The sequence below is a fragment of the Oncorhynchus tshawytscha genome, linkage group LG25 (genome assembly GCF_018296145.1).
Source record: "Oncorhynchus tshawytscha isolate Ot180627B linkage group LG25, Otsh_v2.0, whole genome shotgun sequence".
Classification (NCBI taxonomy): domain Eukaryota; kingdom Metazoa; phylum Chordata; class Actinopteri; order Salmoniformes; family Salmonidae; genus Oncorhynchus; species Oncorhynchus tshawytscha.
In genome coordinates, this window is record NC_056453.1 from 33,252,122 (window position 1) to 33,266,912 (window position 14,791).

General features: G+C 44.3%; 1 protein-coding gene across 1 annotated transcript in view; it reads left to right on the forward strand.

Moving 5' to 3' along the window:
* LOC112247653 overlaps nucleotides 1-14,307 on the forward strand; it is a 70,487-nt gene extending 56,180 nt beyond the window's left edge. The window contains exons 7-9 of the mRNA XM_042306318.1: nucleotides 6,303-6,435; nucleotides 7,867-11,051; nucleotides 11,093-14,307. Coding sequence (XP_042162252.1) covers nucleotides 6,303-6,435; nucleotides 7,867-11,051; nucleotides 11,093-14,237 — 6,463 coding nt within the window. The 3' untranslated portion in view covers nucleotides 14,238-14,307. The remainder of the gene's footprint in view (nucleotides 1-6,302; nucleotides 6,436-7,866; nucleotides 11,052-11,092) is intronic.
* Nucleotides 14,308-14,791: the final 484 nt, after the last annotated feature.

A 14,791-nucleotide genomic window follows, 5' to 3' on the forward strand; every position in this document is an offset into this window, starting at 1 on the left:
ATATTCTTTCCATTTTTTAAATAATGGATTTAATGGTGCTCTGTGGGATGTTCAAAGTTTCTGATATTTTTTTATAACCCAACCCTGATCTGTACTTCTCCACAACTTTGTCCCTGATCTGTTTGGAGAGCTCCTTGGTCTCCATGGTGTCGCTTGCTTAGTGGCGTTGCAGACTCTGGGGTCTTTCAGAACAAGTGTATATATACTGAGATCATGTGACACTTAGATTGCACACAGGTGGACTTTATTTAACTAGGTGACTTCTGAAGGTAATTGGTTGCACCAGATCTTATTTAGGGCCTTCATAGCAAAGGGGGTGAATACATATGCACACACCACTTTTCTGTTTTTACTTTTTATTTTTCTCACCAATTTGGACTATTTTGTTTATGTCCATTACATGAAATCCAAATGAAAATCCATTTTTAAATTACAGGTTGTAATGGAACAATGCCAAGGGGGATGAAGGCTTTTGCAAGGCATTGTAGATATTCTGCAGTCTCCAGTTACAGTAGTCATTTACAACATTAACAATGTCTACACTGTATTTCTTATCGATTTCATGATATTTTAGTGGACAAAACATATGCTTTTCTTTTCAAAATCAAGGAATTGTCTAAGTGACCCCAAACTTTTGAACGTGTGTGTTACTTGATACATAGGAATATTTAGCTCTTATCACAGATCCAGGGAGGTAGGCAACAGCTGATGTCAAAACTGCTTTTCTAATTTCCATTCCTCTGTTTTGAGTGGATGTTTTACGATGGTATGATTCCGTATGAAAGCAGTCTTCATAAAGGCCTTTGATTAAAGACTTTAAGCTGATGTGTACATACAGTTTGGGTTGTTGTACATACACTTTGTCTACTTATTTAAAGTACTTGTGTATTCATTTCTGAAGACATTAACTTCGATATACTTTTTACTTTAAAATACCTTTTATGTTTTGGGCAATGTATGAAGGAATGAGATTTTGAATTATTGGCGGTGTGGATTCAAGACACTGTTGGATATGTGAAGTGGAATTGGTTTGATCCTGTGGGTGAAGGATTGGTTGAAAACACTGGTGTATGGAAGGCAAATTATTGTCACAGACAACCTTTGAAACTTGAAATCTTAGTCGTCCCGGCCATGATCTATACAATGACCTACTTAAGATTTGTGTAATTAACTCATACATACCATGTGTTCTTAATGTTTGCTAAATTATTTTTACTCCCTCTATGTATTATAAGGTTTAAAAAGGAGGTGTATTTCCATCTTTTCTTTTGTATGCGTTTGTGAAATATCTTCCCCTTCTGTTATTCTTGCTGCTGTTGTCTCTTGCTCTATTTCTGCTCGTCTCTCCCGTCCACCTCTTTTTTGTTGAGAAAACACAAATGTGTGAATTGTCATGTACACATATTCAGATTATTGTGGTCAGATCTTAACTTACAATGTTGAAAGAAAAGTGGAGAGAGCGAGACATAGAAACCCTCAGGGACAAAACACCCCCTCACTCCTTCAGGTACTGTCTACACATTTAGACAGAGCAGCAACTTAAAGTCCTGTAAAATAAACAACACACCCCCTCACTCCTTCAGGTACTGTCTACACATTTAGACATAGCAGCAACTTAAAGTCCTGTAAAATAAACAACACACCCCTCACTCCTTCAGGTACTGTCTACACATTTAGACATAGCAGCAACTTAAAGTCCTGTAAAATAAACAACACACCCCCTCACTCCTTCAGGTACTGTCTACACATTTAGACAGAGCAGCAACTTAAAGTCCTGTAAAATAAACAACACACCCCTCACTCCTTCAGGTACTGTCTACACATTTAGACATAGCAGCAACTTAAAGTCCTGTAAAATAAACAACACACCCCCTCACTCCTTCAGGTACTGTCTACACATTTAGACATAGCAGCAACTTAAAGTCCTGTAAAATAAACAACACACCCCTCACTCCTTCAGGTACTGTCTACACATTTAGACATAGCAGCAACTTAAAGTCCTGTAAAATAAACAACACACCCCTCACTCCTTCAGGTACTGTCTACACATTTAGACAGAGCAGCAACTTAAAGTCCTGTAAAATAAACAACACACCCCTCACTCCTTCAGGTACTGTCTACACATTTAGACATAGCCGCAACTTAAAGTCCTGTAAAATAAACAACACACCCCTCACTCCTTCAGGTACTGTCTACACATTTAGACAGAGCAGCAACTTAAAGTCCTGTAAAATAAACAACACACCCCTCACTCCTTCAGGTACTGTCTACACATTTAGACATAGCAGCAACTTAAAGTCCTGTAAAATAAACAACACACACCCCCTCACTCCTTCAGGTACTGTCTACACATTTAGACAGAGCAGCAACTTAATTTTCCTGTAAAATAAACAACACACCCCTCACTCCTTCAGGTACTGTCTACACATTTAGACATAGCAGCAACTTAACTTCCTGTAAAATAAACAACACACCCCTCACTCCTTCAGGTACTGTCTACACATTTAGACAGAGCAGCAACTTAAAGTCCTGTAAAATAAACAACACACCCCCTCACTCCTTCAGGTACTGTCTACACATTTAGACATAGCAGCAACTTAAAGTCCTGTAAAATAAACAACACACCCCTCACTCCTTCAGGTACTGTCTACACATTTAGACATAGCCGCAACTTAAAGTCCTGTAAAATAAACAACACACCCCCTCACTCCTTCAGGTACTGTCTACACATTTAGACATAGCCGCAACTTAAAGTCCTGTAAAATAAACAATAAAAAAAACACACCAATCACCAAAAACAGGTCAGATAGTAATTTAGGCTTAACAGTGTGTTTCAGTTGCACGTTTTTAATTGCATGTGGATTTGGGGGGGGTTTCTTTGACTGAAGCTGATCCCGCAAGTGAGCCAAAAAAACCATCCAATTGAACCTCTGTTTTTTTCTTTTTATTTCTTTAAACACAATGAATGTCAATGTAAACTCCGTTCAGGTGAGATGTTAGCCAAACTGCATTAATCTCTCCTGCTCACAGTGCCTCAGACACCATAGTTATCACACTCCGTTGATAATTAACTACTGTTTAACAGAATACGTTTGAACCTACTCTCTGAGCATCTGTGGACAATGTGAATCCCGAAGAAAAAAGAAATAGTTCATTTTGGCCTAATTTCTAAACTGATGTAGCTGGACAACTCGTTAGTTGAACCTTCTGAGTGCAAGGTATCGTTAAAGAAAAGATTCAAAAGGGGTCTTTCCGCATATGTATTGATTGAACAGATGAAGAGATTCTGACTTGCGATTCCTTTTGTTGGGAGATTTATTTTGTTAATGTCCTCTTTGAGCAGTCCCTCCTATTCCCTCTCTCTAAACCCACTGGATTTAGAGCTGGTTTTGGTAGTCTACATGTTGCTGCTTGTCTCTACGGCTTGTAGATTAAGACTGTTCTATATGAAGTCTGTCGTAGCAAGTTATTCCTTTTAAATCGTTTGAAAGCAGCTCTTTTCAACCCTATACGGTGGACTAATTGTGATAACTTGCAGTGCGTGGAACAAGACACGTCAAACATAAAGGACTGGGAGGCTTTTCAAAAAGAATTAAATACAAAATATTTCATACGTTTTATTTCCAGCTTAAGTGGGCTATAAGCAATTCGGTTTCATATGAAATGCCTCGGATTCGTTAGTCTCTATGGTTAATGTATTCAGATGCTCAGATAACAACAGGTACACACAAACCTAACAACCTCATTTCAATAATTGCCATTTGCACAGTTTGGCAGATTTTTTTTGTTTTCTATTGTAATTTATTTCTGAATGTTTTTTGGGGGGTTACTATGTTATTAGAACTTGGCTATGGTCCAAGTGTCTTTGTAGTAGAGAGAACTTAATGATCACTAAGTTAAAATTTACCAGTGCAACCAAATACATTTTTTGGAATGCAATTTTGATTTGACAACTTTACTAATAAAATATGACTGCTTCTTATATGCCCCTTTATAATATTTGAACTGAAGTGGTTGATATGCTCTCAATTTTGTGTTTGTTGCATTGAACCTGGGGCACCAATGATTGTCTTTGTGTAAGTGTAAGAATTTACTCAATGTATCCTTTAAGGGAAAAAATGCCATTTTGAAAAAGAGATGAATTCTAACAATGTAACAGGTCAAATTCACTGGACGAAATATTCACTTTTCAAAATCACCTATTCTTCTAATAAATTTTGTGAAAATGTAATGTTCTCTGTCGTCTTTTTCAAACAAACACTTAGCATTGGATTTTTCACAATTTTCTAATGGGCTCGATTTTCTTTTGTTTCATAAAATGAATAGATTAAATATGAATTTAATTAAATACTGTGTATCTAATTATACGCTCCTACTCATTGCTGTCAAATGTCTCATTAGGCCAACTCTGTGAATACTCGTATTTTGCTAAAGACATTTAACACTGCTCATGAGCTTCTCATTCCTCCCACACTATTAGAAACCGAGGCTGGTAATAAAGGTCATATTGTCTGACTCAGTCATTAATTGGGTTGATATTAAGTTATATTTTTATGCAACTCAAACAATATTTCGGCCTTAACTCTTGTTAAACTCTATGGTGTGTCAATAGTATCAAAAATGTAAACATTTTCCACCAGCAATGTGGATGATACGCCTCATGGTTCTGTCTATGAAATAATTACCTGGGAATGGTGTCACCAAGATGGACCAACAGACGGGCTTTGATGATGTCCACTGCTTCTTTGTTGTCATGGTTCCATGTTCATTCTATAGATTTGATTGAATATGAGGATATCCTGGACTGATGGAAATTCTGACATGGACAAGTGAAATCAATACGTTTGGTTTAGGGTTTACAAAAACCGAACATGATTGAATTATGGGTCAGTTACTGTTCCCCATGTTTATTCTGGCAGTTTTTTTCCCTTCACATTTATATCTATATCATTTTTCTCTTAGCATGTAACCCAGCCCAGTATGTTGCATTTTCATGATAGCATTTCTTTCTGAAGTATAGAAAAATAATTCATTTAGATGGGTGCTGTGAATACTTTATTCATCTTCATAGGGAAAGTGGTTTAAGAAGCTGCCATCCAGCAGGATAAATGCATTAAATACCTACAACTTGGGTTGGGTGTTATTCACATTTCCATACCTTCATATCATGCCTGTGCCATCCTTGGTTACACCGTATTACCGGTGGTAAATACAAGGGGTGCCATTTTGTTTTAAACAAAAAGAAGGTCCAAAAAACGTAATTTAATTCATACTAAGGAATTCCCATAGCGGATGCTAGGTAAATGCTAACGAGCGCATGCAAACTAATTGCAAGACAACCCAGCTCATGAAGTTATGCAGGTTTTTCAAAGGGCTACTCAGTTTGCTGCACACACAAAACTATTAGACAGCAGGGATCTTAATCCAGGAGGGGAATGTCTCTTCAGTTACCAAGATTCAAGAAGCTTGATGTTGCAAGCGAGTCACTTGGCTAGCAAATTAGCAAACCGAATACACCGCTGGAGAGAATTTATCTTTAGTTAGAACTATTAAGTAACTAAGATGTGTTGCTGACAAACATGAGCAGTGAATTTCTAACTTGATCACCTCTCTAAATTGCGCTGCAGAGGTATCGCTCACCTCATGAAGCTTCTGTTTGCTGGTTGTGCTTCTTTGTAAACAAACGCATGACTCACTCAATCAGCTGTTTTGGTGAACTACCGGTAAGCTTCATAATGGAAACAACATCTAACGGCTGAAATAAAGAATACAATCTGTAAGCAAGTGAACTACTCCCCTCTGGGCACAGATATAGGGTACCCCTCAGCAGGAAAAACGTCTACACAATCATTTGTGCCAGGTGTGATATCCTTCCTAAATAGCTTGGGCTAATGTTCCTATCGTATTTAAATGGCACTTTAAACATGTACATGACACTGCAACAAAATGTCCCCATGGGGACAATAAAGTCAGTAAGTAAGAAGACTGCAGGTATTTATTGGAAAAAGTAGAAATATCCACATTTAAAAAAATATGTTCTACAGGATTGAAATCATACTGTGGGTATTTCAAAATACCCCGGTATACAAGGCATACAGCCTCACCCTACCTATCGACCCTACCCTACAACTCTCATTATAATCCATGTGGGCTTCATATGTTTTAACCTTGAGTCTGACTTCTCTTTGTCCTTCTAATAACCTTTGATTGAAAATGAATTCATATGCTTTTGGACATTTTTGTAAGCGTACGTGTATATTCATGACAACGATATAAACATCCTTGTCCTGTTTGTCTTGCAGTGAATGTCTGGAGCTGACGACAGAAAAGGCCCGGGACCTGCAGTCCACCTCCACGCTGGAGCAGTTCATGACCAAGCTCTGTCTGCACCACCAGAGGCAGATTGTCGACGCTCTGGGCTTCCTACAGACAGAGGTCTGTATAGGCATTACTCTCATTGTGCATTTTCAATTCGGTAAAATTTTACAGAAAGTTATTTTCCCTGAAAGTAAATCGCAAATCACACACAACAGAGGATACATACATACGTAAACAAGAAGATACCGCACAGCAGAGGAGGTAAATAAGACCGAGGTACTGTAGAGTGATTGTTTTGTCCAGAGCCATATATATAGAGAGTTGGGTCAACTTTTTGAATACTGTTCTAGTACATAGTATTATTGAAATATTCCCCATGTAATGTTGAGGCGCTAACATGGCGGCCATAGACTGTTGTAGTCATAGCCTCTAGTAATTTAATAGGATCTCTGACATAAACCCTCAGTTCCAGAATGGTACAATAATGGGAGCCGTTTTGGTCATATAGATGTCCAAACCAGTCTAATTTGAATGAATGGCTATAGAGGCTTATGTGATGCATTTCCTGCTTTTACTTATACAGGAAATTAAAGGCATTTAATATTTCAGAAATTGTCACCTGAAAATATTGTTCTATAATTATAAATACAGTTTATACAGGTTTTATGACAATTATGCACCAATATTTTGTTTGTCTAAATAGCCTCTAAAACTGCCAATTGGCAGTGATTTTATTTTTCTCCCTAAGTCTTCTGAACATTTGTATTTTATTTTGTGTTATCGCTGGACTATAAAAACACTGGCAAATCATCTCCAAGGAATTTTCCTTTAGGAAATCTGTTCTACAGTATGCCTACGCATCGTAGAGAGATATTTGATTGTATACAAATGCAAGCAAGGTTTGAAATGATGATGTTTTAGTCAAACATTATATCTGTTTGGGCTTCTTGCGGGCAATTTGCAGTCTGCAAATGATTTGTAATTATGTTCCGGTCCCTTGACCATGCGCTCAAAAAATATCGTCCCACGGCTCTAGTTGATGATCCCTCCACTAAAATATATATAAATAGACAATAAATGTCTGGATGTTTGTTTTCTTGGAATGCTGTGTCTCATTATAAGATACAATATCAGTACTTGTCGGATTTACAACTTGTCTAAATCCTGTCATCAACTGATTTCAGCCGATTGACTGCATTGTTTGAATGGAATGTTGGCATATTGGCTGTTAATTTGAAAACATTTGGAATCATTCCACTAAAACTGTCTTGCTAGCTAGCAAAGGTAATGTGCAAATAATATTTTACACCATCGTATCACAGCACTGGCTGATCATGGTTGACTAGCTTCCTTACCAAAATGGATGCCATTTTATACTGTCATAAGGTTAATGTTCATTCTAGTATTCTAATTCCTAAATCTATAGTTGTCGTGTAAATTCAACAATTCCATAAACCTCAATGGCAAAACTCTATACAGGGCTCTGGATTTGTCTATGTAAAAACTAAACTGTGGTATTGAATAACCCCATGGTGGTTCTTGTTCTAGGTTAAGGCTATATCCTCCTCCAGTACTTCGCTAGCTTCTGCCTCCAAACCCTCTTGCTCAGTGGAGCACGGAGCCCTCCAGGGTCCTAGCCCTGCACCTTGCCTGCAGACCCCAGAGAGGGGGAGGACTGGTCAGAAACTTCCCCTGGCTTCCACTCCAAAAGGATCGACGGAGGGGCAAGAAAGGTTGGTAGCCCCAGAGCAGACTGCTGTGTTACGAAATGTGTCTGGGGCCTCTGGGCCGGCCTTGGATCTCCGTAAACCTGGCCCAGGGGAGTCTAAGGCTTTGGCAACACTGTTCAGAAGCGCAGATAACAGTGTGAGTAAACGTCTTAGTGACCATGCTCCGCTAAAGATCAAAATCATGAAGTCCAGCAGCCTGGCTGATGGTAAAAAGCTATCCTGTGTGCTCACCACCTCTCTTCCTGCTGGCGCCGGTACTTTGGAAGAAATGCAGGGCATTTCTGACCCCTCAACCAGAGCAGATACTTACAGTACTGGACAAGGCTCCTCTGTGAAAAGGCACGATCATGCTGATCGCTCAACAAGACAAAGAGGCTCCATTGAACATACCAAAGACACGCTGGTCAAACAAAGTCCACCTGAAAAGACCCACAACAACATACCCCCAGTTTCCCCCGGGACAGCAAGAAAGACCATAAAGGGGTCTTCCTACCATCGGCCTAGGGCCACTTCCTCAGTGTGTCGGTTTGTAACCGACCCTGATCTCGGCCACTGCGACATCGTCTACATCGACAAACCAATCACAGAGTGTTTCCGGGAACGGCAGCACCGTCTGCTCCCTCGACGCAACGCCAGGAAAAGCACCCGAGGTCACATGTATGTGGAAGAAATGTGGGAGCTGAAGACTGTCCGTACATTAGCCAAGACGTCTGCCCGCAATGATAGTGGCAACTGTCCCACTCCAATGCCAGAGCCCATCACTCTGGTCACACCTAAACAGGTGCTTGGCAAGCCTGAGGGACTACCTCTTGTGGATATGCCTTTTGTTGGAGGTTTTGTGGAGACTGTCAGTCAGAAAACTCCTTCCGAGCTTCCAGCTGAAAGTGAGGTGGCGGGGGATGTGGAGGCCGCAGCAGCATCAGCCAGTGAGATGGCACTGATCGTTGAGACTAGTCAGACAGACCAGAGTCAGTGCAAAGAGCAGACTGCCCCTCCACCTCCTTCACAGAGTCCCCCAGTGGATAACGAGCAGAGTACAGGGACGAACTCGGAGCAGCCAAGGCAGAGCCTAGCACCAGAGGATAATCTAGCTCAGACTGTGGTCGAGACACCAGATCAGGATTTAAACAGTATACACAATTACATCGTTTTAAGTAAAAACCCAGAGCAGGTGGTGATGGGGAAAGATGCGAACTTATCACAGGATAAGACATCAGAAGAAGTTGAGCTTGTCCAGGATATGTTGCAGAGTGTGCCAGAGGGCCAGAAAGTTGTCTCTGAAACCCAACAGGAATCTGCATCACTGACCCCTTCCCTGGAGAGCAATGAAGACAAGGAGGTAGTGAGTGCAGTTGACAAAGAGGTAGTGGGTGCAGGTGCAGTTGACAAAGAGGTAGTGGGTACAGGTGCAGTTGACAAAGAGGTAGTGGGTGCAGGTGCAGTTGACAAAGAGGTAGTGAGTGCAGATGCAGTTGACAAAGAGGTAGTGGGTACAGGTGCAGTTGACAAAGAGGTAGTGGGTGCAGTTGACAAAGTGCAGGCCATGCCTCTGGAACCTCAAATTTCAATTGACCAGAAACCATCTGAGGGCTCTGGAGGAGAAGCAAATGCTGGCATGGAGGTTCCCGCGGAGAGTGAAAGGATAGAGGTGCAGGAAACGGGCGAGGTTGAACCAGACTTGGCTCCTGGCGATGGTGACAATGTGCCTGAAGAGGAAAAGACACATGTTGATTTGTCCTCTAAAAAGGTCAGTAAGGCAGTTGAGAGAGAATTGCCTCTCAGGCGTTCTGAAAAACAGGGTATTCCAGCACGAGTGATTCCTTCAAGGGTGAAGGAAGCTGCAGTGATTGATACAGAGAGTATGATTATATGTGGATATGTGAATGGTAGACCTATTGGACATTCTGACAGATGTTTGCGTGAACGGCCAGCCAGAACCACCCCAGAGTCTACTCCTACTAAGACTAAACGCCCCACTAAGGTGTCTCTGAAACAGACTGAGAACCCTTCTGAGAACGCGGCTGAGATTCCACAAGTCTCACCTGAGACTCCTCTCACCCCGATCCCTGCTGGGGTAAGCGTCAAAAGCCCTTCGTCGAAGCGCCTCACCAAGGCCTCCCTGAAACAATCTGAGAAATATTCTGAGAACATGCCAGAGGTTCCTCAAGTCTCACTCCCTTCAGCCGAAGTGATCAAAAGCCCTGTGTCCAAACGGCCCAAAAGAACCCCTAAAGCTAAAATCACTCAGAACCTGCCTGACACACAGACCCCTGCTGAAGCAAGCCAGAACATGCCTGACACAAGGACCCCTATTGCCCCTATAACAGCAAGCCAGAGCATTCCTGACACTCCTCAAGTCCCAGACACACCAGTCAACTCCTCCAGGAGACCTGAGTCCAGACAACCCCTCAGATCTGCCAGACTGCAACAGGCAGCAGCTATTGCCTCCCCTCTCGTCCCTGACGCCTCCCCTCTCGTCCCTGACGCCTCCCCTCTCGTCCCTGACGTCTCCCCTCTCGTCCCTGACGTCTCCCCTCTCGTCGCTGACGTCTCCCCTCTCGTCCCTGACGTCTCCCCTCTCGTCCCTGACGCCTCCCCTCTCGTCCCTGACGCCTCCCCTCTCGTCCCTGACGCCTCCCCTCTCGCCCCTGACGCCTCCCCTCTCGTCCCTGACGCCTACCCTCTCGTCCCTGACGCCTCCCCTCTCGTCCCTGACGCCTCCCTCTCGTCCCCTGACGCCTCCCCTCTCGTCCCTGACGCCTCCCCTCTCGTCCCTGACGCCTCCCCTCTCGTCCCTGACGCCTCCCCTCTCGTCCCTGACGCCTCCCCTCTCGTCCCTGACGCCTCCCCTCTCGTCGTCCCTGACGCCTCCCCTCTCGTCCCTGACGCCTCCCCTCTCGTCCCTGACGCCTCCCCTCTCGTCCCTGTCGCCTCCCCTCTCGTCCCTGTCGCCTCCCCTCTCGCCCCTGACGCCTCCCTCTCGTCCCTGACGCCTCCCCTCTCGTCCCTGTCGCCTCCCCTCTCGTCCCTGTCGCCTCCCCTCTCGTCCCTGACGCCTCCCCTCTCGTCCCTGTCGCCTCCCCTCTCGTCCCTGTCGCCTCCCCTCTCGTCCCTGTCGCCTCCCCTCTCGTCCCTGTCGCCTCCCCTCTCGTCCCTGTCGCCTCCCCTTCTGTTGAAGGGGCTGTTACTTTCATTGTTGCCCCAGAACCGTCTACCTCCCTCACACTCCCCTCCACTGAGCTCAACCCTCCCCTCCCCATTGCCTATCCTCTTCTTCCTATTGTCTCCCATCTCTTCCCTTCATCTCATCAAAACAGTGCAGTCACCCAGAGCTCTGCAGAGCTGAAAGTTCAAAAAGCTCAGCCAGCTCCAAATGCAAAACCCAGCGAGACAGAGAAAACAGCAGGGGAAACTAGAGTGCAAATTAGACCGAAGCTCAGGTCGTCAATGATGGTAGCAAAGGAAGTTGAAATTGTTGAGAGTCAGCAAGTTAGCAGTGAGTATTCTGCTCTCACAGAGGGTACAAGCATTAAAAAGAGTGAGGCCCACACACAAAGTAGTCCACTAAGAAGCAAAAGAACTCTCAAAAAGGATGGAGAATCAAGAAAATTGACTTTGCTGAAGAAGGCAGAGGAACCTACTTTGCTGAAGAAGGCAGAGGCACCAACTTTGCTGAAGAAGGCAGAGGCACCAACTTTGCTGAAGAAGGCAGAGGCACCAACTTTGCTGAAGAAGGCAGAGGCACCAACTTTGCTGAAGAAGGCAGAGGCACCAACTTTGCTGAAGAAGGCAGAGGCACCAACTTTGCTGAAGAAGGCAGAGGCACCAACTTTGCTGAAGAAGGCAGAGGCACCAACTTTGCTGAAGAAGGCAGAGGCACCAACTTTGCTGAAGAAGGCAGAGGCACCAACTTTGCTGAAGAAGGCAGAGGCACCAACTTTGCTGAAGAAGGCAGAGGCACCAACTTTGCTGAAGAAGGCAGAGGCACCAACTTTGCTGAAGAAGGCAGAGGCACCAACTTTGCTGAAGAAGGCAGAGGCACCAACTTTGCTGAAGAAGGCAGAGGCACCAACTTTGCTGAAGAAGGCAGAGGCACCAACTTTGCTGAAGAAGGCAGAGGCACCAACTTTGCTGAAGAAGGCAGAGGCACCAACTTTGCTGAAGAAGGCAGAGGCACCAACTTTAATGGATAACAAAACTTCATCTGAATGTTCCAGTAGGTCTTCCGTCAGCAGTGCTTCAGACAAACCTGGGCGAATGCCATTGAGGAGTGAGAGTAGTAAAACGGACGTGGCCAGCCAGTCCATTACCCTGGCAACCCCACCGACCCCAGTGGGGAACAGAAAGTCAGCTTTGAGAGTCCAGAGGTCGCCCACACCCTCGACCAGTGCTCCAATCACAGCTGAGAAATGGAGTGAAGTGGCATCTCCCATTAGGCTGAAATCCCCAGTGAGACTCCCATCCCCAATCAGGTTCAAACCAGAGAGGATCATCAAGTCTCCATTGAGGGAATCACCTTTGCTGGACAGTTCCCCTCTGCCCTCCAGCTCAGTCACTCCTCTCCTGCTGCCCAAGCTGGAGCTTCCTGTACAGACTCGACACAAGTTCCTGGAGTTACTGGATGTAGTGGAAAACCAACAGAAAATCTCCTCTCTGAACACCAGGTTCGATAAGATGCAAAGAGGCTGGGTCCAGATGGACAAAGAGGGACATCCAACGCCAAGACACAAAAATAAGGCAGACAGACAGGCAGCGATATGGAAGAGTAAGCGCAGGGTTCGCAAGCCCAAGTCTTCGGATCATCAGAGGTACTCACTAGTTCAAATGCTTTTCAAGAACGATTTGGACCTAGCCAGCATTTGCCACTGGTACATGGAGTCAACAGAAACCCAATCGCTGGTCATCGTAAAGAAGGTGAACACACGTCTTCCCTCTGAGACCCAGCTGCTCTTCCCCGGTATGTCCCAAAGGCCATCTCAAGGGGTTTTCCCTAGCCTTCAAGCTGAGCGCTTGAAGAAACACTTGAAGAAGTTTGCCATGGCTTCCCCTGTGAAGAGCAACCCTAAGAGTCAGAAGCTAATTGCTAAAGCCCTGGAGCAGGAGGTCAGTACAAGTATGCCCAAAGGGAAGGAGAAGAGAGAGCTGACTACAGCCACCCGGATCTCCACCAAAGCCTATGTTTCCTCTGCAGAGGCACAGGTACAACCAGCCGACGGCCAGAAGGCCTCAGCGAAGGCCAAGAACCCAGCCAGCGCCCGGATCCTGAGGAAGTACTCCAATATAAGGGAGAAGATGCAAGGTCAACAGAGCTCCAAGAATCCGAAAGGGGCCCCAAGAAAAGAGCTTGAAGTTTCCAAAGTCAAACCCTCTAAACCCCCAAAGAAAAAATTGGCAAAACCGTCAAAATTGAAACCGGCCATTGCCCAGAGGCAGAAATTATCAGTTTCTGGTGATAAAAGTGTAAAGGAGACAAGTGTAGTAAAAACAGAGCGAGCACAACCATCTCCTAGTAGAAAGCCTCCAGTAAAAGCTGCTGTCCTGGAGAGATCAGTCAAGATTAGCAGAAGCAGTAGAACCTTAAGAGATCTCAGTAGGAAAGAGAGTGCATCACCACAGAGGTCTCCCCAAAGAGTAATGACTCCAAAAGCACAGAAAAACACCCCTGCTCCTGCCACCGTCCCCAAGACTGACTTTAACAAGCAGCAGGTTGGAGCAGAGAAGGCAGTGGTGGATAAGACTATGGCAACAAAAGGTCAAACAAAGAGACCCTCACAAAGTAGAGTCTTTGAGACTAAAGTCACTGAAAGTAAAGGTACTGAGCGCAATGGCGCTGAAAGTGCTGCAGAGACTCCTCAACAGAACATGGACGTCAAAACACCAGGTTCTCCTGACCAGGTTCTCACTAGGTCACAGACGAAGATGGAGGCCACTCCACCCCCCTCCGTCCCTCAGAGTGCAAGCCCTAAGCCTGCCACTAAGAAAGCAAATGAACCTGCTCAGAGTGGAACTCCTAAGGGTGCCACAAAGAGAGCTCTGGAGCCTACACATACTGTTAGTACAAGCCCTAAGCCTGCCATAAAGAGAGCCAGTGAACCTGCTCAGAGCGGAACTCCTAAAGGTGCCACAAAGAGAAGCCAGGAGAGCCCACAGACTCCAGCCAAGCGCACCAGGACATCCCTACAGAAATAAAGCTTGTGTGCAGACATGGACTGTAACAGCCAATCTGACGACATTTAGTTTTTTTTTTTTTCTTCTGGAATATAATAGAAAGGACTGGTAGTATCTATTTTTGTGTGTACTTCCCAAGCGGTGTTTGTAAATGATCGTTTGGAAGGAGATCGACATGCTGAAGAAAGAGGAAAAATAGTGCTTTTGTCTTGTTTAGTGTTGTCTAACTGGCCTGGAGATGTATCTTATTATAAGGGTATCTGCATTGTAAACATGTAAGCCATTTTATTTTGGGGTTTGATGCCGAGCTGATTAGTTATTCAGACTACAGCATGCCAGGTTTGTTTGTCCAAGTTTTTTATATCCCATAGTGTCTATTCCACGGTTTGAAAAATAGGGAGGTTTACTGGCATGAAAACATCAGCACCATGTTGCTACGAAATAAATGATGATGTTCTCTGACTGTAGCACAGCTCAGGTTTCACTGAACATTCTCTTGGAACTATAGCCTATATTCATCAATGTCTCCCGCCCATCTCGCAATCAAGGAGTTTGTGACTTTGTGATCAGGTGCC